This window comes from Phacochoerus africanus, chromosome 3 (assembly GCF_016906955.1).
Source record: "Phacochoerus africanus isolate WHEZ1 chromosome 3, ROS_Pafr_v1, whole genome shotgun sequence".
In the NCBI taxonomy this organism is placed as follows: Eukaryota; Metazoa; Chordata; class Mammalia; order Artiodactyla; family Suidae; genus Phacochoerus; species Phacochoerus africanus.
The window spans coordinates 81,082,624-81,109,840 of NC_062546.1; the positions used below are offsets into that span (position 1 = coordinate 81,082,624).

Below are 27,217 nucleotides of genomic sequence, written 5' to 3' on the forward strand. Positions count from 1 at the left end.
CTTTGAAGCAGAAGAACAAAGTTGGAAGATTCACACTACTTTTTCATTCTTTTTTAAAAATTTTATTGGGGGAGTTCCCATTGTGGCTCAGTGGTTAGCGAATCTGACTAGGAACCATGAGGTTGCGGGTTTGATCCATGACCTTACTCAGCGGGTTAAGGATCCGGCATTGCCATGAGCTGTGGTGTAGGTTGCAGACGTGGCTTGGATCCTGCATTGCTGTGGCTCTGGCGTAGGCCGGCGGCTACAGCTCCGATTCAACCCCTAGCCTGGGAACCTCCATATGCTGCAGGAGCGGCCCAAAAATAGCAAGAAGACAAACAAACAAACAAAAACAAATTTTATTGGGAGTTCTCATTGTGGTTCAGTAGGTTAAGAACCCAACTATTACCCATGAGGATGTGGATTTGATCCCTGGCCTTGCTCAGTGAGTTAAGGCTCCAGTGTTGCTGCAAGCAGCAGTGTAGGTCATAGATGCGGCTCGGATCTGGTGTTGCTATGGCTGTGGCATAGGCCAGCAGCTGTAGCTCCTATTTGTTGCCTAATATGGGAACCTAGACATGCCACAGGCGCAGCCCTAAAAAGAAAAAATTAAAGAAAATAAAAAATTTTATTGGAGTTTAGTTGGCTTAAAATGTTACATTAATTTCACTTTTTTTCATTTGTTTGTTTTTCATTTTAGGGCTACACTTGAGGCATATGGAAGTTCCCAGGCTAGGGATCAAATCAGACCTACAGCTGCTGGCCTACACCACAGCCACAGCAACACAGGACCTGAGCTGTGTCTGCAACTTACACCACAGCTCAGGGCAATGCTGAATCCCCAACCCACTGAGCAAGGCTAGGGATCAAACCTGCATCCTCATGGATACTAGTCATATTCATTTCCGTTGCACCACAACGGGAACTCCCAAAGATCCACTCTTTTTTCCCCTATATAGGTATTACAGAATATTGAGTAGATTTCCCTGTACTATACAGGAGCTCCTTGTTAGTTATATTTTATAAACTGTACACACTATTTTTTTTTACATTTATCAAGAAAGTAGAAACACATAGATCAGTGGAATGGGGAAAGGAATCTAGAAATTGACCCATACATGTATGGTCAACTGGTTTTTTTAATTAAACTTTATATTTTATTCACATATTTTCATGTGTGAGAAAGTTGTTATTTTACAGATGGAAGTAGTGAAGAGTAAAAGACTGAGTAATGGGTTCAACATTATGCAACCAATAGGTAGAAAACTAAAAAAAAATTCAAACAGGTCATCTGATTAGTACTCCCAAGATTTTTTTACTACATCATGCATTCTGCCCCCAGCCAGGAATATGATGCCAGCCCTGATGCTTCTACTTAATCTCCTTTTGTTTCTCTTTTTTGTTTGTTTTCTCCCTTTGTCTCTCTGTCACTCCCTTTTAAACCTTAATCCTTCCTTTAGTTAAGTAATAGAATTTTCCTATGCTATGTCTATTGAGCCCTTTTTGCAAGAATAGAACATTGTTATCTACATATCAAAAAACACTTGCTTATAAATCAACTGTAATTTTAAAAATTCAACTGAAAAACAAAAAACAAAAAAATACTTGCTCACGATGGGCATCCATCTTGCCTCAGAATGTCCTTTGTGTGATGACATGGGACCTGATTTGCTTTTATGGTCCAGTTTATTCAGAATTATGGTGTCATAAGCATAAGCTCTTGGGAGAAGGGATTTTCTTATTAATATCTCATGAGTTATTTCTTGGGAGATATAGAGTATTTTGTTTGTGCAGCACCATTTTGGAACATGTTAAAAAAAGAAATATGGTGAAATTAAGTTTGCATGTTGAATCTTACTTTCTGCTAGTCCCAATATATAGCTTATTGCCAGATTCTGTTGAATTTGTTTTTTTCTGCTAATTGGTTTTGTTCTAGTCCTTTAATTCTTTCTACAATAGTCTTCCAAATCAGGGTTGATACTGTAAACTTGTCTTAACACCTTCGGGCCCAGATGCCAGGGTCAGTTAGGGAGGTATGGATTCTTAAGAGCCTAATCTTAGTGCTGGGCCTCTAACCTCTTTGACATTAGTTTTCTTCCTGGACTTCCTTAGTCTTGTCAGAAATTCTGGTTTTATCCTAGGTATTATTCAGAAACAGCCAGGTGAAAGAGATGTATGGGGCAAGGAATGCAGAAAGGGCACAGAGCTTTCATGCCCTCTCCAGGTGCTCCACTACCCCAAACCTGTATGCATCCACCAACCTGAAAGCCCTCTAGTCAATTGATTTTTGACCAAGATGCTAGGCTATCCTATGAAGAAAGGTGTCTTTTCAACAAATGTTTTCTGGAACAATTAGATAGCCAAATCCCCTCCCTCCCCCCAAAAAAGGAAAATAAAAGCAGTTCAATCTAATTGAAATAAAAATGGATTATAGAGGATTCTGGGAAATGCAGTAGGAAACATCAGGACTCTGTCTCTAGACCTATTAGTATCTTAACCTAGACAATTGCACTAGCAGAGTCTGTTTGATATCACTATTTTGAAACTCTGGAGTATATTGAAGACTTGCAACTTCCAGGGGAAGACTTGGACAGTAAATTGTGGTTAATTTCAGTCAATTCCAACTCTTGCCACAGTAAAAGCTACCTATCACACACCTCTAGCCTTGCGGAAGGCAGCTATATACTTGCACACAGCTTGAAGGAATCAGAGTGGGCAAATAAGACCCTATTCTCTAATTATCAAAGATCTGTGCCCAGATCACTGGTTCTAATTCTAATCACAGAGGTACAGATTAAGTGGGAGTATCCATTGTTGTTTCACCTTCCCCCTCCAGATAAACTGACTTTCAGAGAATTTAAGGGGCTAGTACCATTTACCTTACCACCTCCTTGTCCTAGTTTTCCCCTTTGAGAGACAGACATTAAATACAAGGACATCCCACTCCTGGACAGATAATACAGATAAAACCATAATTCAAAAAGATACATGTACCCCTATGTTCATCATAGTGCCATGCACCACAGCCAAGACATGGAAACAACCTAGATGTCCATCGACAGATGAATGGATTAAGAAGATGTGGTCTATGAATACAATGGAATACTTTAGCCATAAAAAAAGGACTGAATTAGTGCCATTTATAGCAACATGGATGCAACTAGAAATTCTCATACTAAATGAAGTAAGTCAGAAAGAGAAAAATACCATATGATATCACTTATATGTGGAATGTAAACTATGGCATGAATGAACCTATCCACAAAACAGAAGTAGGCTCACAGACATAGAAAACAGACTTGTGGATGCCAAGGGGGAGGGGAGAGAGAGCAGGATGGGTTGGGAGTTTGGGGTTAGTAGATGCAAACTATTACATTTAAAATGGATAAGCAATGAGGTCCTACTGTATAGCACAGGAAACTGTATCCAGTCTCTTAGGATAGAACATGATGGAAGATAATATGAGAAAATGAATGTATACACATGCCTCGGTCACTTTGCTGTACAGCAGAAATTGGAACAACAGTGTGAATCAGCTATACTTCAATTTAAAAAAAATAAAAAATAAAGACGAGGACATTACAAAATAATCACATGTATGAGTTAAATTTGAAAGTGACCATGCATGCCAAGGAAAAGGCATTAGCTCAGAAGAGAACTGAAAAGATCTTAAGTTTATAACAGAGGCTGATCCTTGACACAGAGACAGTCTTATTAAAAAAATAATAATAACAATAACAAAAAACAGTAGAACATGCAGAAGGGGAGAATCTGGTTTATGGAATTACCATATTATTAGTTTCCAGTGTCCAGTTTTTAACAAAAATATCGTTAGGCCTACAGAGAGGAAAGTGTCCCATTCAAAAAGTAAATAAATCAACAGAAACTATCCTTGAGAAAGACCTGATGACAAAGCTCCTAGACAAAGACTAAAACAGCTATTTTAAAGATGCTCAAAGAACAAAAGGAAGGTGTGGAAAAAGCCCAGAATATGATGAATGAACACAATGGAAATATTAATGAAGAGAGAGAAAACCTAAAAATGAATCCAGAAAAGGAATTCTGGCACTAAAAAGCAAAATAACTGACATGAAAATTTCAGTAGAGGGATTCAAAGGCAAATGTGAGTAGGCAGAAGTAAGAACCAGAGAACTTGTAGATAGCACAACGGAGGAGTTATCTTGTGGCAGAGTGGGTTAAGGATCCAGCGTTGTCACTGCCGTGGCCTGGGTTGCTGTTGTGGCCCTGGTTTGACCCCTGATCTGGGAACTTCCATATGCTGCAAGTGTGGCCTAAAAAGAAAGAAAACAAAACAAAAAAAAAGATAGAACAATGGAAATTTTTGAGTCTGAGGAACAGAAAGCAAAAAGAATGAAGAAAGGTGAATGGAACCCAAAGGGTCTGTGTGAACCATCAAACAGATCAGCATGTGCATTATGGAGTCTTAGGAGAAGAGAGAAGAAAGGGGCTGAGAGAATATTTGAAGAAATAAGAACTAAAAACTTCCCAAATTTGATGAAAGACATGATTATAAATTTCTAAGAAGCTCGACAAACTCCAGAGTAGGATAAACTGAAGGTTATCCACATCCGGATACATCATTACTCAAACCTTTCTAAAAGCCATGGCAAAGAGAATCTTGATAGCAAAAGCAAAGCAACTCATCACATAGAGGAGATCCTTAGAAAGATCATCAGCTGATGTCTTATCGGAAATTTTGGAAGCCAGAAGGCATTGAGCTGTTACTACCTTATGATCCAGTAATTTCATTTGTGGGTATATACTCCTATGTGTGTGGTTAGCACATCCAATGAAATATTATCATTCTTATAAAGGAAAGGAAATTCTGATATATGCTACAAGACGGATGAACACTGAGGACATTATGCTAAGTGCAATAAACCAGTCTCCAACAGACAGATACTGTATGTTTTCACCTGTGTGATATACTTAGTCAAAATCATAGAGACAGAAAGTAGAATGTGGTCACCAAGGGCTAGCAGTAGGAGGGAATGCAGAGTTGTTGTTTAAAGGGTTTAGAATTTGGTTTTATAGGATGAAAAGAGTTACGGAGATGAGCAGTGGTCATGTATTACAACATTATGAATGTATTTAATACTGTTGAACTGTATACTTAGAAATGGTTAAGGTGGTCAATTTTATGTTGTGTAAACTTACCGCAATTGAAAAAATGAAAAAAATCAATTAAAAATAGATTGTAAACCTAACTATACAATGTAAAACTATAAAACTTTTTGAAGGAAATAAAGGAGAAAAATCATTGTGACCTTGGGGTAGGCAAACATTTTTTATAAGACACAAAAAGCATGACCTATACAAGATAAATGTGATAAATTTTACTTCATAAACATTGAAAAGCTCTTTTTATTTATTTATTTATTTACTTACTTACTTATTTGTCTTTTTGCCATTTCTTGGGCCGCTCCCGTAGCATATGGAATTTCCCAGGCTAAGGGTCTAATCGGAGCTGTAGCTGCCAGCCTACACCAGAGCCACAGCAATGCAGGATCCGAGTCGTATCTGCGACCTATGCCACAGCTCACAGCAACGCCGGATCGTTAACCCACTGAGCAAGGACAGGGATCGAATCCACAACCTCATGGTTCCTAGTCAGATTCGTTAATCACTGTACCACCACGGGAACTCCTGAAAAACTCTTTTTAAAACACTGGCAAGGGAATGAATGGATAAGCCACAGATGAGGCAAAATATTTGTAAAGCACCTATTTGGTAAAGGAATGTATAATAAATTCATGTGTGTGTAAATATATACATTTAAGAATATACGAAAACAATTTATAAAAGAATATATCAAATATCTCAAAACTCAATTATAAAACAAACAAAATTTTTAATGGTTGAAAGAGAGACCTCACCAAAAAGATAAGGTGAGGTCAATTAAGCACTTCAACAATGTTTGTTAGAGAAGTGCTAGTTAAAACCACAATGAAATAACCAGTATACATGCATTAAAAGAGATAAAATGTTTACAGACTGACAATACCAAATGATGGCAATGGTGCTGAACAACTTGATGTCACATGCATTGCTGGTGGAATGCAAAACGGCATAGGAACTTTGTGGGGAAACTATGCCAATTTTTTATAAAGTTAAACATATACTCACCATATAATACAAAAATCCCATTATGGGTATTTAGTCAATGAAAACATATGTTTATTCAAAAAATATATATGTAAATGTTTACAGGAGTTTTTACTTATAGTTGCTTGAAACAGTCCAGATGTCCTTCAGTTGGTGAATGCACAAATAAATCATGAAATCTCCATACAGTGGAATGTATTACTCAGCAATAAAAAGGAGTGGCCATAAACTTCCTATTTCATTATCACAAACCAATATTAAGTGCCTATTGAAACATGCCTTCTTTTTTAATTATATATGGTCAAAAAGGAAGATAGAAAGATTGTGTTTATTCTTGTTCAGAAAAGGAGAAACAAATTTTTACTTTGTAAAGTCAAATGAGAAAATGGCTGTAGTAATTCTGAAAGTTTTCAAGGTTCATGTTTCATAAATTCTTTAGAGACATTTGAAATACTGCTAATTTTAATTTGTTGCGAATTACATTTCCTTTATGTTTAGTTCTTTAATTCTACCCTAAACCATACTGCTACTACTTTGCCCTTAAAAAATATTTTTTTATTTCTACCTTTCCTCTTTCCTGTATACACCTTACTTCTTTGCTATTGTACTTACAAATTTGTTTTATAATTTTCTTTCCTTGACATAAAACTAATGAACTTTAAATTTCAGAATCCCTCACATGTAGTAGGCCCATTTCAAGGCTCTGTGGAGGGACTTTGGCAATTTTCAATTTTATGTCCTATCAAATTTATAGAAGTAGGCTACTTTAGAAGACTTTTTTTTTTTTTTTGTCTTTTTTGCCTTTTCTAGGGCTGCTCCTGCGGCATATGGAGATTCCCAGGCTAGGGGTCTAATCGGATCTGTATAACTGCTGGCCTATGCCAGAGCCACAGCAACGCTGGATCCTTAACCCACTTAGCAAGACCAGGGATCGAACCTTCAACCTCATGGTTCCTAGTCGGATTCGTTTTCGCTGAGCCACAGTAGGAACTCCAGAAGTAGGCTACTTTAATCTCAATAGATTGAAAGATCTCTTTTCAGTCCACCATTGTCATATATGTATATACACATATGCACATATATACACATACATATTTAATTATGTTGTAATGTTGAGTGTCAGCAAGCACTTTGTCAGACAAGCTAAGAGGAAACTGTATTGGGGATACATTTAGTTTGAGTTTAGTGGGCTATATTTATGAAGTTTTCAGTAAATTTCCTTGTTAGGTATTGTTAGGTAATAGCTAGCCATTCCAACATAGGGATGCTTTCCAGGAATACTATGTGTTGTACTGCAGTATGAACTTATCCTCTAGCAACTTGTTTAAAGGATGTGGGTCCTGGAGGAGAAGCAGGGTGGTTAAATTGTGTACAGCCAGAGGATTTATCTGTAAGTACTTCTTCCACTTCTCTTTTTTTTTTCCCCCATGTGTGGCATTTGGAAGTTCCTGGGCAAGGGATAGAACTAGAGCCACTGCAGAGTAGTTATGACATGAGCCACAGGGGAGGTCCTCTTCCCCTTCTTACAGCTCATATGTGGCAGAAACTTGATGGAAGTTATTTCAGTTTTGACAACAGTTCAAAAAAATTTTATACCCTACCAATAATAAATTATGAACCTGAAACTTTTTAAAATGATGTTTTTTGTTGTTGTTTAAAAACAACTGTACCCACAGCATATGGAAGTTCCCAGGCCAGGGAATGAATCCGAGCCACAGCTATGACCTACATTGTACCTCCAGGATCCTTTAACTCACTGCACTGAGCCAGGGATCCTAACCTGCATCTCTCCAGTGACCCAAGCCACTGCAGATGGGTTCTTAACTGTGCCACAGCAGGAACTCCTAAAAACTGTTTTCAATGAAAAATAAAATTTGATCACCTATACTTGGGTAAAATATGTATTATGATTTTTTAAAGAAAATATTACAAAGTTGTTATATAAAGAATCAATGCAGTCAAAGTATAAGCAGTGGAAAATGTTCAGAAAAGCATTAGATGTGTATCCAGTTAATTAATGAAAATGTCTTATTTTCCTGAATTTGGAGACGTATGTAGGTATTTATAAATTTTCACATTGTGAGGTTTGTTGTGATATTTTTCCTGATTGAATTTTTTAAATTACAAAAGCATTATTTGCTTATTATAAACAACCAGAACACAAAGTACAGGCATGCTTCCTTATTTTACTGTGCTTTTTAGATATTGCATTTTTTACAAATTGAAGGTTCTGGCAACCCTGCATCAAGCAGCTCTGTCTGCACCATTTTTCCAGTGCTCTTTGCCCATTTCATGTCTCCATATCACATTTGAGTAATTCATTCTCATAATATTTCATACATTTTTATTATTATTATTATAGTTGTTATGGTGTTTGTGATCAGTGATCATTGATATTATTATTGCAGTCAGTGAAGGTTCATATGATGGTTAGCATTTTTTAGCAATACAGTATTTTTTATTAGAGCATGTACATTGTTTTTTAAAATGCTATAGTATAAACATAACTTTTTACATGCAATGGGAAACCAAAAAATTTGTGTGACTCACTTATTGTGATATTTGCTTATTGTGGTGGTCTGGACCCATGGTATCTCTGAAGTATGCTTATAGAAACAAAATGGAGGGGTTCCCATTGTAGCTCATCGGGTTAAGAACCCAATGTCTGTGAGGTTTGATCTCTGGCCTCACTCAGTGGGTTAAGGATCGGGTGTGAGCCCTCTCCTGGAGGGGGGAGGAAGCCTCATCGCTATAAGCCTGGTACTGATACTGGTACTGTATGGCATCTAAAATTAGATTGTTTCAGTGTCAAAACAGACCCGTGCTTAAGGAATAATGGTGCTCTGTAGGAGGCCTGTGTGTTTGGCCTATGTGAAGATACCTGTATGTTGTCTGTATGTCTGTACCAAAGTGGAATAATTGTGCCAAAAGACTTTCACCTAGCATGTTGTACACCTGCAAAATATGTTGCAGTGGTGGAGAGTGTGCTTAAGAATCCATTTTAATGGCAAACCTTTCATCCTCAAAAACAATATCCAGCAGATCCTTCTTTCCATTATCTATAGTTTTAAAACATTAGTTTCTTTCCTGTTGTTTTTTGTCCAGTTTTATTGAGATATAATTGTCAACAATAAGTTTGAGGGGTTTTTTGCTTGTTTGTTTTACCATGAGGTCATACTATACCTAAGTATCTTGATTGTGAATGGAAAAATAGATGAAAAAATCAGGTATTGGCAAGTATTTTTAAAATTTTCATTAGTGTGTAAATTTTTAGTATTAATATGGAGACTAAAGCATTAAAGGAAGACAGAAGACTTAAATTAACAAGATTTAGTAACTCAGTTAATTTTTTTGGCCACACCTATGGCATGTGGAAGTCCCCAGGCCAGGGATTGAACCCATGCAACAGCAGCTATCTGAGCTGCTGCAATGACAACACCAGACTCTTAATCCAGTGGGCCACAAGGAGACTCTTCAGTAATTCGGTTTATAACAATTATAGACAAACTTATTAAATTTTTTGCAATGCTAATGCCTTTTTTTTTATAAACAAATACATTTCTTTTTTTTTTTTCCTTCTCTCTTTCTTTTTTTTCAGCCATGCCCACGACATATAGAAGTTCCCAGGCCAGAGATTGATTCCAAGCTCCAGCTACAACCTACACCACAGCCACAGCAACACCAGATCCTTTAACCCACTGTGCTGGGCCGATCTCTGCAGCAACCCAAGCTGCTACAGTCAGATTTTTAACCCACTATGCCATAGGGGAGATCCCCAAATATATTTTTGTATTGATGACAACTAAATAGTATCTGTAATTTTATCACACAGTACTTCCATCCATTCGCTATATTTTTCTAATTAGTTGTACATGCAAATACATGTTTGTAATGTTGTTGGTACAATTCCTGTATGTTTGTTATCAAAATACATTAAACTAAAAAAAAAAAATCAATATTAGCAAGTTCCAAATTTCTCACAATGACACTATTTGTGTTAAAATACCTTTAAATCCCAGAGTTCCCATCTTAGCACAGTAGAAACGAATCTGACTAGGAACCATGAGGTTGCAGTTCCATCCCTGGCCTCGCTCAGTGGGTTAAGGATCTGTCATTGCCATGAGCTGTGGTGTAGGTCGAAGATGCAGCTCAGATGTGGTGTTGCTGTGGCTATGGCTCAGGTCAGCAGCTATAGCTCCAATTAAACCCATAGCCTGGGAACCTCCATATGCCACAGGTGTGGCCCTAAAAAGCAAAAAAAATAAAAATAAAAATAAAATCCCACCAAAATGAGTAGTTATTTAATTATTAATATTATGAGTTTATTACAACCCAGCAGGATTTTTTCCTTTGTTAATTATTCTCTAGTAGCTATTTTTAATACTAGGCCCATAGAAGATGATTGGAAATTTTGTGAATTTGTGTGTGGGTTGTCATAGTGATAGAGGGACACTATCAGACCAGCTCTCTGGATACCTAAGTTCAATAGATCCACCAGATTTAATACCTACCCACAGTGCTTGGTGCCTCCAACTCCTAATCTTAGAGATCTAGAGGATAACTTTCTTCTTGCAAGTATTTTAATTTGTAGCTTGCCTTCTTTTGTCAAGTCAGCTACCACTTGTATGTCAGACTTCTAAATGTTTGTTGAGATCACTTACACTCTAACGTTTTCCCTCCCCTCTCTTTCATAATAATTTGTGCCTTCCCCCCTCCCTTTGCTATCAATCCAGTATTTTCAAAGGAAGAAGAGATCACCAAGTGATTCACCTCCCATGCTTAATAGCTCAGTGAGAGATAACATTGTCTCCTAGAGTTTGTGGACAATATTTTAGGTGGTTTTGGTTGTTATGTAGACTGGCTGGGGTACTGATAGTTAGTGCTTAGTTAGGGCTAGATCTGCTAAGCGCACTGACGTATGTGAGCCCACCCAGTGCCAGTGGTATTCAGTTGTCAGTTCATCCTAGCCTTGCATTAACTCAGTATAAACACTATGTTTAAACACTAACATTTCCTATAGATGAGAGTCATGTATAATCTTATTCATTGCTATTTCTAAAATGGAGCTTTTTGACACTAATTTGCATTCAGAAATAAAAGTAAAACCGGCATCATGGAGCCTGATCAAGCCTGCTGCTTGTTTTTTCTTCATATTAACAGATATTTTGGTAAAAGGCCTCAGTGGGATTGTAGAGGGGCATCAAATCTTAATGAACTTCATCAGCTATTAAGTGACATAATGATTAGAAGATTAAAGACTGAAGTTTTAACCCAGCTGCCCCCTAAAATCAGACAACGTATTCCATTTGATCTTCCATCAGCAGCAGCCAAGGTGAGAACCCATGTTTGATTGAAAGTCTTATTTGAAATCATTTTAAATTATACTATGAGAGATTGCATGTACTTCATATTTCACAAAAGGAAAAGTCTGCTTTCTTAAAATAGATTTAATTAATAGAGCCATATGGATCGGCTTTGTATCATTTCAAGAAGAGAGCAGAAAAAATTTAAATTTAGTCGTCAAGTAATATGAAAAGATTTAGTATCTTAGTCATTAAAAAATATATTTCTGCTGAATATAGAAAAAAAGCACTTCAATTGAGACATATATTTAGTATTAAGAATTCTAAGTATTTGTAGGATGCAAAACCCAATAGTAGCAAAGGAAGTTGTGTTTGTTTTTGTTTATTTTGCTTTTTTTTTTTTTCCTTTTAGGACTGCAGGTATGGCATGTGGAAATTCCCAGGCTAGGAGTCAAGTTAGAGCTGCAGCAGCCGGCCTACCCCACAGCCACAGCAATGCTAGATCCAAACCATATCTGAGACCTACACCACAGCTCATGGCAATATCAGATCCTTAACCCACTGAGTGGGACCAGGGATCCAACCCACATTCTTGTGGATACTAGTCAGGTTTGTTTCTGATGAGCCACAACTGGAACTCCAAGAAGTTGTGTTTTTTGCTCTAGGAGTTTTTTTCAAGTATGAGCACCTGTCTCTTATAATAATTTGAATGCAGCCTCTTTTTTTTTTTTTTTTTTTTTTTTAGGGCTGCACTCGTGGCATATGGAGGTTCCCAGGCTAGGGGTCTAATTGGAGCTGTAACTGCTGGCCTACACCACAGCCACAGCAACATAGGGTCTGAGCTGTGTCTTCGACCTACACCACATCTCAAAGCAACACCAGATCCTTAACCCACTGGGCAAGACTAGGGATCAAACCTGCTTCCTCGTGGATGCTAGTCAGATTCATTAACCGCTGAGCCATGGCAGGAACTCCACAGCCCCGTGTTCTTGAAATCTTTAAATTCTGTGATCATGTTGTAGGATGTGAAGTTCACATATTAGAAAACCAAAGTTGTATTTTAACTAATCCTTATCTACACTTTTGAGGAGTACAGTGCTTACATATTCACTGAAATTTCTTCAAATCTGCATGTGGCTTTGTCAACAAAAGCTATTTTTTGCCTTGTGTTACCTTGAAAGCTTAATATAGGCAATTTGTAAATGTTGAGATTTTATATTAAATAGCTCATAATATATAAAATATAATAAGTTTTCTTATTTTCTGTATTCGCTATTTTAACATTACGAAGAAAAATAAATTTTAGTATGTGATTACATTATTTTTATTTAAATAATATTCCTCAAGTCTTTATGCTTACTCAAATAAAATCATACCTTTTTTTTTTTTTTTAAATGGCCACATCTGCTGCATGGAAATTCCTGGGCTGGGGATCGAATCCCAGCCACAACTGTGACCTACACCACAGCTGTGACCAACGCCACAGCCGCAGCAACATAAAATCACACATTTTAATAAAAAAAGCTTTTCTACTATATATTTTCACTGCTGTGCTTTCTTTAAAATTTTTATTTTTACTTAAAAATTTTATTTTATTTAAAATTTTCTTAAATTTTTATTTTTACTAAACGTTCCTATGTAAGAGAAAGCTTCAATTGTTTGATTTACGGTGTTAGCTAAGGGCTTGGCTTTCTAGTACAAGTTGTCATTGCTTTCTGTCATTGCTTTCAGTCACAACCATGTGACTGAACTACGGCCACCTCTACACCAAGGTTTTTAAATGAACACATTGACATCTTTGGGAATTTTCATATATATATATATATATATATATATATATATATATATATATATATTTAAATAAGTAGGATATGATTCATTTAATTGCTCCATTCTTTATGCTGTATTTCTAAACATTGTTATTTTCTTCTACATAGGAATTAAATTCCAGCTTTGAAGAGTGGGAAAAATTAATGAGGGGTCCAAATTCAGGTGCCACTGAGTCCATCATGGGGTTGATTACTCGGATGTTTAAACAAACTGCTATTGCCAAGGTACTTGTGGCTGGGCCATCATGATACATGATAAGTTGTCTTGATACAAATTATTTAATATATTTAATTTTTAAATTAAGCAACTTATTTGCATACTGCAGCATATCTTTTCCATTTAATTTTTTAACTTTATTACAGAAAAATTCAGACATATTCAAGGTAAGCAGTAGTGTAATGAACACCATGATACCTGTTCATATATTGATCCTTTTCTATGTATAGGTATACTTTGATGAAGGAGTATAATGTATTTTACACTTTCTAATTTAAAGGACTTATAGATATTCATCTTTGTTGCCAGCTTTTCCCATGGTTTTACTACATAATTGCTATGAATAATCTTTTTTTATTTGTCAATCATTTTTAATTGGTATTGTGTTCTTAGATCCTTACAGAGATAGATGTGCTCATGTTCTGTTTGCCCAAAAGTGCAAATTAGAGGCTTTTGGAGTTTTTAAATCTCAGTGCGACTATCAGGTCATCTCATTGTACGTTGTTGTTTTTACCAGTATGGTTGGACTTACCCTCACTAATGAGTGTCATCCATCTCCAATTCTGAGATTTTTTTATAACATAATTTTCTAAAGAGGGGTTTACTGGGGTATAATCTACATACAGTGAAATTTGTCCTTTTAAAATGTGTGGTTTGATGAAGCTTAACAAATGTGTATAGTTGGTCACCACTACAGTCAAGATAAAGGATATTTCCATTACCCCCCAAAGTTCCTCATGCACCTTGGTCTTTCTTCATTTCCCTCATACTTATTCTCTTGACTTCGGCAGTCACAGATCTGCTTTCTATCACTATAATTTTGCCTTTTTCAGAATGTCACAAAAATGGAATCCTATGGTATGTAGCCTTGTATCTGGCTTATTTCACTTAGCCTATAGCTTTTGAATAGTGATCCATGTTTTTGCATATGTCTTTAGTTTTTTTCACTTTTATTTGTGAGTTGGTTTATTTGTTTTTTGAGATTCTGCATATACACGGTATTTGTCTTTCCTTTCTGACTTATTTCCCTTAGCACAATGCCCTTAAGGTTCATCCATGTTGTTGCAAATTGCAAGATTTCCTTCTCTTTATGGCTGGATAATACTCCATTGTCTCTGTGATATAAATATAAAAACACACATGTATATATAAATACACACATATATATGTATATAAATACTACTTTTTATTTATCCATTCATCCATCATTGTACACTTAAGTTGTCTTGACTATTGTAAATAATCCTGCATTTAATATGGGGGTGCATATATCTTTTTGAGTTAGTGTTTTCATTTTCTTCAGCTAAAAATTATAGGTTTAAATATCTAGTTTTATCAGTAATTTCATTAAATATAAATGCTCTAAACCCAGCAATTGAAAGGCATGAATTGTCCAATTGCACAAATTATTTGATATCGCTAAGAAATTTTCCTTAAGTATGAAGGTTAAAGGTTAAAAATAAATGGATGAAAATAATAATCAAAGTAAAACTGAAATAGAAAAATATTAATATGAGATGATGTAGGCTTCAAAATGATTAAAGAGGAAACTTACATAAAGATAAGTTAGTCAATTCATTAGTTACTCATAATAGTTATAAATATGTACATATATATTAATTAACTAAAACTAATAACTAAAACTTTTTTATAAAACAAAAGAGAAATAAATACCTCCCAAATAATTTTTTGAAGCTGGGATTACTCTGATACCAATACCAGGTCAACACATCAGAAGAAAACTACAGACCAATATCCTTCATAAATGTAAAAATCCTTAACGAAATGTTAGCAAATCACGTCTACCAATATGTAACAAAGTATTTATGCCAGCAAAATGCTTGCATAATATTAAGTTATTCAACATATTTCACCACATTAACAACCTAAAAATGGAAAACAATATGATTATCCCAATGAAAGCATTTAATAGAATGATAAAACATCTCAGCAAACTAAGGGTAGAAAGGGACTTTCTGGAGTGTCCGTCATGGCTCAGTGGAAATGAATCTGACTGGCATCCATGAGGATGCAAGTTCTATCCCTGGCTTTGCTCAGTGGGTTAAAGACCTGGCACTGCCATGAGCTGTGGTGCAGGTCGGAGATGCAGATAGGTTCTGGCATGGCTGTGGCTATGGCTGTGGTGTAGGCCGCAGCTGCAGCTCCTATTTAACCCCTAGCCTGGAAACTTCCATATGCCATGGGTGCAGCTCTAAAAAGACAAAAAAAGAAAAGAAAAGAAAAGAAAAGGACTTCCTCATCCCAGTAAAAGGCTATAAGGTTATTTGTGAAAAACAAAATTATCATCATAGTTAATGCTCAAAGACTGAATGCTATTCCCCTAACATCAGGTTCAAAATAAAAGGGTATACTCTCACCACTTTTGTTCAGTACTGTTTGCTTAGGCATTGTTTTTAACTGTGCTGTATGCTAGAAAAAGAAAAGCTATACAGATTGAAGAGGAGTAAGATTGTCCACATAGAAAATCAAAGACCTCTTTAAACTACTAGAAGTAATGAGTGATTTTATCAAGGATTCATATTCACAAACTAAAAATCATTTGTAGTTCTGTATACTAGCAATAAATAATTAGAAATTGGGAATTTTAAAAAATACAGTTTACAATAGCATTAATAAACATGAGCTACTTTGGGATAAATTCAAGAAAAATATATTCATTGAAAACTAGAAAACATTGTTTAGAGAATGTAAAGCAAACTTAAATGACAAGATAGATCACATTCATGAATCAGAAGACTTGATATTAAGATACATATTCTCTTTAAATTAATTTGTGTACTCAATACAATGATAGTCAAAATTCCTAGAGTTCCCATCATAAACGAATCTAGTATCCATGAGGATGCGGGTTCGATCCCTGGCCTCGTTCAGTGGGTTAAGGATCCAGCATTGTGGTGAGCTGTGGTGTAGGTCGAAGACGTGGCTCGGATCTGCTGTTTCGTGGCTGTGGTGTAGGCCAGCAGCTGTAGCTCCGGTTCAACCCCTAGCCTGGGAACCTCCATATGCCTCGGGTGCGCCCCTAAAAGGACAAAAGACAAAAAAAAAAAAAAACTTCCCGTAGTCTTTTTTGTAGAAATTGACAAACTGGATGTAAAATTTATGAGACAATGCAAAGGACTTACTGCAGCCAAAATAATTCTGAACAAAGTTGGAAGACTCACACCACATAATATACTTCCTATAAAGTTACAGTGCTAAGACTTTGTGATATTTGCATAAAGATAGACATTTAGGATAATGAACTAGAAAAGAGAGCTCAGAAATAGACCTCGATGTTTACTGATCTTGGGAAAGAAACAAGATAACTCAATGGGGAAATGATGGTCTTTTCAACAAATTGTACTAGGACAATTAGATGCCTATCAAGGGAAAAAAAAAAGTCCTCTTTTATTTATTTATTTATTTTTTTATTTTTTGGCTTTTTAGGACCACACCCGCAGCATATGGAAGTTCCCAGGCTAGGAATTGAATAAGAGCTGCAGCTGCCAGTCTACACCATAGCCACAGCAACTTGGGATCCCTGACCCACAGAGGGAGGCCAGGGATCAAACCTGCATTCTCATGGATACTAGTTGGATTCGATTCCTCTGCCCCACAATGGAAACTCCAAATATGAGTCTTGCTCATTATTTCAGACCATACATAAAATTAACGTGAAGTGGTTCCTTCTTCTTACCTTTCTTCCTTCCTTCTTTCCTACTCTTTCTTTTTTTGGGGTGGGAGGGGGCTGTGCTCACGGTATATGGAAATTCCCAGGCCAGGGTTTGAACCTGTACCACACAGTGACCCATGCTGCTTAAGTGGCAACACTGGATCTTTAACCTGCTGCACCACAAGAGAACTCCTGAATCATTTCGTAAATATGAAAGTTAATTTATAAAAACTTTAGTAGCACACATGTTTTAGAATATCCCATCCTTCGTGTAGGAACATTGGTTATAGAAAGCACATACCGGAGTTCCCGGAAACGAATCCGATTAGGAACCATGAGGTTGCGAGTTTGATCCCTGGCCTTGCTTATTGGGTTAAGGATCTGGCATTACTGTGAGCTGTGGTGTAGGTCGCAGATGCGGCTCCAATCTGGCATTGCTGTGGTTGTGGCATAGGTAGGCCGGCAGCTACAGCTCTGATTAGACCCCTAGCCTAGGAACCTCCGTATGCCTCAGGTGCGGCCCTGAAAAGACAAAAGACAAAAAAAAAAAAATCAAAAAGCACATACATTTTTAAATTTTAAAAATTTTTTATTTTTCAAATTTTATTGGAGTATAGTGGATTTAATATGTTGTGTTAGTTTCAGGTGTACAGCAAAGTGAATCAGTTATACATACACATATATCCATTCCTTTTCAGATTTTCTTTCCCATATAGGTCACTATAGTATATTGAGTAGATTTCCCTGTGCTATATGGTAGGTCCTTATCCACTCCATTTATAGCAGTGTGAATATATCAGTCCCAACATCCCATCTTATCCCTCCCCCAAACGTTTCCCCTTTGGTAACCATAAGTTTTGTATTGAAATGTTTGAGTCTGTTTCTGTTTTGTAAATAAGTTCTTTTGTGTAAGTTTTATTAGATTTCACATAGTAGTGATCTCATATGATATTTGTCTTTTACTGTCTACTTACTTCACTTAGTATGATGATTTCTGAGTCCACCCATGTTGCTAAAAATGGCATAATTTCATTCTCTTTTGGCCAAGTAATTTTCCATTGTATTTTTGTACTGCATCTTCTTTATCTGTTCCTCTGTTGATGCACATTTAGGTTGCTTCCATGTCTTGGCCATTGTAAATAGTGCTACAGTGAACATTGGAGTACATACATCTTTTCAAATTATGGTTTTCTCTGGATATATTCCTAGGGGAGGGATTGCTGGACTATATGGTAGTTCTATATTTAGTTTTTTAAGGAACCTCCATACTGTTCCCCACAGTGGTTGCACCAATTTACGTTCCCACCAACAGTATAAGAAGGTTCCCTTTTCTCCACAACCTCTCCAGCATTTACTGTGTGTAGACTTTTTTATGACGGCCCCTCTGACTGGTGTGAGGTGATAACTCATTGTAATTTTGATTTGCATTTCTCTAATAATTAATGATGTTGAGCATCTTTTCCTGTGCAAGAATGCATATACTTCAAAGGAAAAACAAATGGCACTCAAAACATTAGTACTCACAGTGTTTAAAAGTATAGAGTATGGAGTTCCCATTGTTGCTCAGCAGGTTAAGAACCTAACATAGTGTCCATGAGGATGCAGCTTCAATTCCTGACCTCGCTCAGTGGGTTATGGATCCTGCATTGCTTCAAGCTGTAGTGTAGGTTGCAAATGTAGCTGGGATCCAGTGTTGCCATGGCTGTGATGTAGGTCTGCCACTGCAGCTCCAGTTCGACTCCTAGCATGGGAACTTCCATGTGCCACAGGTGTGACCCTAAAAAAAAAAGAAAAGTAAATAAATAATAAAAGTATGCTGTATGAAAGACAGTGTTTTGAAAATACAAACTATGGATTATTAGAAAATATTTACAGTGCATTCCTTGTTCGATTTTTCCATTTCATAATTTTTGGTTTGATCAGTATTCATTGTTTGCAGTATAATGATTCTGTTAAACATTTCACAGTTGAGCTATAATTACATTTCTTTTCTTTGACAACTGTTGTTTTTCTAAGAGTTAATAGCTATCTTGTTTTTTGTTTGCTTGCTTAGTTCTCTTTGTACTTACTACTGAGTATAAGATGCTGCTTAAAGGAAAAGAATATAAATGAAAACCTTTTAGGTAATGTCCAATCCTAGTTAGAATCAGCAGTGGCTAATAGTCAGTAGGAAGTTGCACCTAATTCCTAGGATCCTTGAAGAAAAAGGAGGTTAAAAAGTCACTTTTCCCAGATTGGGACAAAGATGATTAGCAGCAGAAGACCAATCCTTACCATCTCGACTTCCTAGTTTTTAATTCTTTTTCATTGCCTCCCTTTTAGAACCTCTGTCCTCAATCACCTATGTAAATTGTAACTATATATTTCTATTCCTGGGCTGCAATCAGAAATAATTAGTTGATAGCCTTAGCACATTGGAATTCTTAATACGTTTTCCCCAGAAATATTATTGATACTCAGTAGTTAGAGTTTAAAATAACTATAAATAATGCAGTTTTCTACATTATAGATGTAGCTAACCTTGTGGGGAGGTATCTGGTAATCATTTACATTTAATATTGTGTCCATGAAAAAAATGCATTTTGAAGTTCTCCGAAACCAATTTGTAAATGAACTTTTGAAATACCAGAGATGATAAATTAGTTACTGTGTGGTATGCATACTAGTGTTGAAGCTTCCTGTCTTTGGCTAAGTGTCTTCCTGACCAATTCAACACATATTTATTGAGTGCTTACGATGTGGCAAGGATTATGCTTGGCACTAGAGAGGCGTGGTGAACAAGACATAGTGTCTATCTCTCAAGGAACTTGTGGTCTCTTGGGGAAGACCACAAAATAAATGTTCAACGACAGCAGAGTATATTGAGTGTTTTTTAAAAAACAGAGTGTTGTGGAAGGACTTAGAAGAAGATGCCCAGCCCGGTCTTGGGGGTTCAGGAAAAATGTTACAAGGTTTGAACAAATGAGATTTAGCCAACTAAATAGAGGGGAGTGAAATGGGAAGGGGCTGGGGCTGGATGGAGTATATTTCAGACAGGTGCATAGTTTGTGCATACTCACATAGATTAACCAGATATGCCACATTTAGGGAACCAGAAGTAAGTCATCATGATGAAAGCCAGCATGTCAGGGAGGAATTCTGAAAATGACTAGGCTGGAGATCATAGCAGTAACCACATCATGAAGGTCACAGTTCATAGTGTGTCATTTATCCTAGGGGTTCTGAGCAATCAGGTATTTTTAGTAGAGTAAAATGATAGATTTGCACTTTAGAAAAAGAATGGTAGCTACAGGCATACCTCATTTTGTTGAGCTTTGCTTTATTGCACTTTGCAGATCACATTTTTTACAGATTGAGAGTTTGTAGCAATGCTATGTCCAACAAGTCTTAGTGGCATTATTTTTCCAACAGCATTTGCTCACTCATGTCCCTGAGTCACATTTTGGCAATTCTCAAAATATTTCAAACTTTTTTATTATAATTCTTGTTATGTTGATCTGTGACCAGTGTTCTTTTGATATCAATATTATAATTGTTTTGGGACACCTGGAACAGTGTCCACATAAGATGGTGAACTTAAGCAATAAATGTGTTTGTTCTGACTGCTCCACCGACCAAGTGTTCCCCCATCTCTCTCCCTCTCCTTGAGCTTCCCTATTCCTTGAGACATAACAATATTGAAATTAGGCCAATTAATAACCCTACAGTGGTCCCCAAGTTTTCAAGTGAAAGTAAGAGTTGCACATCTCTCATTTTAAATCAAAAGTTAGGAATGATTAAGCTTAGTGAAGCTTAGGAAGGCATGTTGAAAGCTGAGACAGGCCAAAAGCTAGGCTTCTTGCCTTGAACAGTTAGCCAAGTTGTGAATTCAAAGGAAAAGTTCTTGAAGGAAATTAAAAATGTTACTCCAGTGAACACATGAATAATAAGAAAGCAACATTGTCTTATTACTGATACGGAGAAAGTTTTAATGATCTGGATAGATGGTCAAGCCAGCTACCGAGTTCCCATCATGACTCAGTGGAAACAAATCTGACTAGTATCCATGAGGATGCAGGTTCAATCCTTGGCCCCACTCAGTGGGTTAAGGATCTGTTGTTGCTGTGTGCTGTGGTGTAGGTCGCAGACGTGGCTCAGATCTGCTGTAGCTGTGGCCATGACATGGGCCAGCGGCTACAGCTCCTTTTCGTCGCCTAGCCTGGGAACCTCCACATGCTGTGGGTGTGGCCCTAAAAAGACAAAAAAAAAAAAAAAAAACCCCAAAAAACAAACAAAAAAAAAACCCCACAAAAAAACAGCTACAACGTTCCTGCTAGCCAAAGCCTAATCCAGAACAAGACCCTAACTCTTTTCAATTCTGTGAAGGCTGAGAGGTGAGGAACCTACCAAAAAATAGTCATTTTTTGTTTTTTTTAATTGAAGTATATTTGATTTGCAATGTTGTCTTAGTTTCTGGTATACAACAAAGTGATTCAATTTTATGTATACATTTGTTCTTTTTCATATTATTTTCCATTATGGTTAAACATAGGATATTGAACATAGTTCCCTGCACTATGCAGGGGTACCTTGTTGTTTATCTGTTTTATATATAGTAGTGTGTATCTGCTAATCCTAGACTCCTAATTTATCCCTCCCCCCCCCATATCCTTTCCCCTCTGGCAATTAGAATTTTGTTTTCTGTGTCAGACAGTCTCTTTCTGTTTTGTAAATAAGTTCATTTGTATCATGTTCCAGATTCCACATGTAAGTGATGTTATATGATATTTGTTTTTCTCTGACTTCACTTAGAATGATAATCTCTAGTTGTATCCATGTTGCTGCAAATGGCATCATTTCATTCTTTTCATGGCTGAGTAGTATTCCATTGTATATATGAACCACATTGATGGACATTTAGGTTGCTTCCATGTCTTGGCTATTGTAAATAGTGCTGAAGTGAATATAGGGGTGCATGAATCTTTCTGAAGCTGAGCTTTTGTCTTTTCTAGGTATATTCCCAGGAGTGGGATTGCTGGATCATATGAGAGTTCTATATTTAAACTGTTTTCCATAGTGGCTGTGCCAATTTACATTCCCACTAACAGTGTTTGAGGGTTTCCTTTTTTCACACCCTCTCCAGCATTTATTATTTGTAGATTATTTTCGATGATGGCCCTTCTGACTGGGTTGAGGTAGTAGCTCATTGTCATTTTGATGTGCATTTCTTTAACAATTAGCTATGTTGAGCATCTTTTCATGTGCCTATTGGCTATCCACCTGTCTTCTCTGGAGAAATATCTATTAGGTCTTCTGCCCGTTTTCCAATTGGGTTCTTGTTTTTTTGTTGTTGAATTGTGTGAGTTGCTTGTATATTTTGGATATTAATAAGCCCTTGTTGGTTGCATCCTTTGCAACTGTTTTCTCCCATTCCGTAGTTTGTCTTTTCATTTTGTTTATGGTCTTCTTTGCTGTGCAAAAGCTTATAAGCTGATTAAGTCCCATTTGTTTATTTTTGTCTTTATTTCTATTGCCTTGGGAGACTGACCTAAGAAAACATTTGTATGATTTATGTCAGAGAATGTTTTGCCTATGTTTTCTTCTAGGAGCTTTTTGGTGTCATGTCTTATGTTTAGGTCTTTAAGCCATTTAGAGTTTATTTTTGTGTCTGGTGTGAGGGTGTATTCTAAGTTCACTGATTTATATGCAGCTATCTGATTTTCCCAGCACCACCTGTTGAAGATATTGTCTTTTTCCCATTTTGTATTCTTGCCTCCTTTGTCAAAAATTGATGGACAGTAGGTGTGTGGGTTTACCTCTGGGCTTTCTATTCTGTTCCATTGATCCATATGTCTGTTCTTTGTACCAATACCACACTGTTTTAATTACTGCAGCTTTGCAGTATTGTCTGAAGTCTGGGAGAGTTATGCCTCCTGTTTTGATTTTTTCCCTCGGGATTGCTTTGGCAATTCTGGGTCTTTTATAGTTTCACATATATTTTCAGATTATTTTTTTTAGTTCTGTGAAAAATGTCATGGGTAATTTTAACAATATTAACTTCTCCAGTATAAGAGCATGGACTTTTTATCCTTTAAAATTATCTTAAATGAAGGAAGGAAAATAACAAGTAAAAGAGAACATATACTGTTTATTCACCCCCTGCTTGTCCAACAGACCACCACAAAGAAAGGCTAGGATTCTAATTTCTACTATCCCTTTCCCTCTGCCAATGGTTCTCAATTTAGGAACCATTTCATCAACCTAAAAATATATTTTCAAATCTGGTGAAAGATAGCCTTCAGAGGAAGAATGGATATTCCATACTATAGTATCAGTGTTTTGGACATTTTCCCAGGGCTCCATGCCAAAATTTTCCCAGAGAAAACTTCCAAAGATAGTAATAGATGAACTATCATAATTGTGATTTTCTTATCTCTAGGCATGCTTATAAATACATCTGTAAATAGAAACCTGGCATTCTTAATACAATCTAATCTTTTGATATTGACCAAATTCCACAAGCAGCCCATTTTACAATGAGAAGCACAAGGCTACAGTACTTATATAAGAAGAGAGCAGCCCCAATTTAACACATTAACCAACACAATTTTAGAAAAGAACCTGAGATCCTAGACCTTTCCATAAAAGTTTTGGGGACAAGATATAATAAAGTAATTGTTCACTTTAATTATTCTATCTTATCTATCTATCTGTCTGGCAAGGATGGATGAGAGAGAACATTACCAAGAATGACTTACTTCTTTAAGTTTACCCAAATTTAAACAAAGTCAGAAATTAAAGACAAGAGTATTATGGACTTAAAAAGAATGTTTTTCATAAAAATCGATTTCATGGGCATTTGATCATAAAAGTCCTTGATCAAAAGAGCTAATATAATTTTTAAAAAGCCAAATCAATTTTGAACAATATTCTCAAATTATTTCTAAACTCCATCCATTGATAAATAAAGTGATAAACTCTGTACAACTAAAGTTAAGCATGAACAAATCTTATTGTTTAAAATGATAACACATAAACTGTATGGATTTTAAATTCTGTATCTTCTCCATGCCTATACAAGGATGCTGGAAAATCACTAATAGGAAAACAGGAGCCATCTTAAACCCAACAAATATTACACAAACAAATATTATATTTACTCTGCTATCCTGGTGAAATGTTGGGGAAGTTCATGTACTTTGTACCCAAACTGTGTTCACATGCTGCCTCTTTCGCTTACAATCTTAGAGTCTTTTAGTAGTCACTTAAACCCTGTGTCTTGGTTTCCCCACCTATCCCCTACCTTTAGAGGAGGATAAAAAGTACTTACTACCCATAGAATGGTGGTAGGAATTAAAAGAGTTGGCGCATAAAATATGCTTGAAATAATTGGCACATGGTAAATACTGTAAAAGTGGTAGCTCTTATTATTACTGTATTTCTCCAGTAAATTGCAAAAACAACTTCAACCTTTGTCATTTTCTTCAAAATCAGAAACTATGCCTCTTGGTTCTCAAAATTCCCACTGCCCAGATAAAATAGAACTCATCATTTGAGAATTCCTTGCCTTTTACACCTCTTTACTTCCTTTCCTTTTGTAACAAAAGAGGTATTTCTTCTCTAAGGCAAATTCCTTCACCTGTAATTCCAAACTTAATCATTGCTATGACCTCAAAAACCTAAATCACTCTTACTTTTCAAGAGAATTATTTCCCCTTTTATTTTTTGCCGCACTCATGGCATGTGGAAGTTCTCAGGCCAGGGACTGAACTCACACCACAATTGTGACTTGCGACACAGCTATGGCAACACCAGGTCCTTAACCCACTGCACTACAAGGGAACTTCCTCCCCATGTTTAATAAAGCCTTCCTCCATTCCACACAGCCATACAGCTGACATACTATCTCCTTCCTCCAACGAAATTCTGCCTTCCTCACCATGACAGGAAGTTTTAAATTATTGGTTGATTTAATCATGTTCATAGAAAAAAATAACTGGCATTTCTCTTAAAATGGTTTTCTCAAAAATGAGACATGGTTACAATATACCAGAAAATAACTGAGAGTTGGCTAAACCATGCATATAAGTTATGTCTTTTTTTTCCCTAGGACAGTATTAGGCTGATCTTAAATCTAAGGAATCTGTTCATTTTCATCTCTTATATTCTCAACAAATATTATACAGCAATAGAAATAATGGTATAGAGGAAGAGAAGTAATTGTAGTTATCTGAGATCTTTCCCTAATTGACTTTTTACTAGTAACAATTATTTTATGGTCATTTACTTTGTTTAGTGTTTATCATTATCATTTGCTGCCTATCATTATCATTATGAAATTTCTTATTAAGAATATCTGAAAAAGAGAGCTCAATAATGTAATAACAAACATACTTAAATCTTATACACTTTCTATCCCCCAAGTACAAATACTTCATCTCAAAAGGCAGAACAGCTTAGGTGTTTGTACAGCATAAGGATGACATATGTCAACACTATTATATAGTATCGCAGTGTCTATATGAAAAATTATATCAGTGTGACCTGATTTGCTGACATGACCTAATTTGAAGCACTGGTACTGTATTCCCATCTGCCTAAGACATTGTAGGATATAAGAAAAAGAGAAACAATGAGAGTAGAGAAAGAAACCTATCCTGGAGATCTATAAAACTAGTATGGACGGAGACCCATTTGTCTGGAAGACTGCATATAACTCTGCCTAGAGAAAATTAGGAGGACAGATGACCCACAGATGTCCTTTCTAGCCCATTGCTCTCTAGCCACAATTAATGGGCAGTGTTAAAATAGTGATGTAAATGGATATGGGAAATACTTGCTTCCCTAGAAGAGCTGACAAGAACAAGATTTTATACTTTACACATCAATTTATTTATTATAGCCTTTTAAAAACTACAAATCACAGGAGTTCTCATCATGGCTCAGTGGTTAATAAATCTGACTAGGAACCATGAGGTTGCGGGTTTGATCCCTGGCCTTGCTCAGTGGGTTAAGAATCCGGCGTTGCTGTGAGCTGTGGTGTGGGTTGCAGACACAGCTCAGATCTGGTGTTGCTGTGGTTGTGGCATAGGCCGGCAGCTGTAACTTTGATTAGACACCTAGCCTGGGAACCTCCATATGCAGCAAGTGCAGCCCTAAAGAAAAAAGCAAAAAAAAAACAGTAATAATAATAAAGATACATGCACCCCTATGTTCATAGCAGCACTATTCACAATAGCCAAGATACAGAAATAACCTAAATGTCCATCAACAGGTGAATGGATTAAGAAGATGTGGTATATATACACATATGTACATACACACATATACAATGGAATATTACTCAGCCATGAAAAAGAATGAAATACTGCCTTTTGCAGCAACATAGATGCAACTAGAAATTATCATACTAAGTGAAGTGAGTCAGAAAGAGAAAGACAAACACCATATGATATCACTTACATGTGGAATCTAAAATATGGCACAAATGTACCTATCTACAAAACCAAAACAGATTCACAGGCACAGAGAACAGACTTGTAGTTGCCAAGAGGAAAGAGGAAGGGAGTGGAATGGATTGGGAGTTTGAGGTTAGTAGATGCCAACTATTACATTTAAAATGGATAAATAAGTCCTTAGTGTATAACACAGGGAAGTATATCCAATCTCCTGGGGTAGACCATTATGAAAAATAATATAAAAAAAGAATGTGTTGTGTGTGTGACTGAGTCACTCTGCTATACAGCAAAAAGTAGCACAATATTGCAAATCCACTATACTTAATTTAAAAAATACAGGATAAAAGGTAAATTAACTATCATAAATAAATTAATAAGAAGCACTGTAAGTTGAAATAGGTAATTTAGTAAAAACAAGAGAGGCAAAGAGAATATCAGCTGATGAATGGACAAATAAAATGTGATATATCCATGCAATGGAATGTTATTTGGTAATAAGAAAAGAAATTAAACACTGAGAAATGCTACAATGTGGATTGAAAACATTATGCTAATAAAGAAGCCAGTCACAAAAGACCACATATTGTGTAATTCCATTTATATGAAACGTCAAAATAATCCAGTCCATAGAGATAGAAAGTAGATTAGCG

The 27,217-nt window shown here is 36.2% G+C and overlaps 1 protein-coding gene across 2 annotated transcripts in view; it reads left to right on the top strand.

The window, feature by feature from the left end:
• Positions 1-27,217, top strand: part of ZRANB3 (zinc finger RANBP2-type containing 3) — a 305,507-nt gene that overhangs the window by 204,169 nt on the left and 74,121 nt on the right. For both annotated transcript variants that reach the window (XM_047772056.1, XM_047772055.1), the window contains exons 7-8: positions 11,269-11,440; positions 13,349-13,465. In XM_047772056.1, the coding sequence (XP_047628012.1) occupies positions 11,269-11,440; positions 13,349-13,465 (289 nt within the window). The remainder of the gene's footprint in view (positions 1-11,268; positions 11,441-13,348; positions 13,466-27,217) is intronic.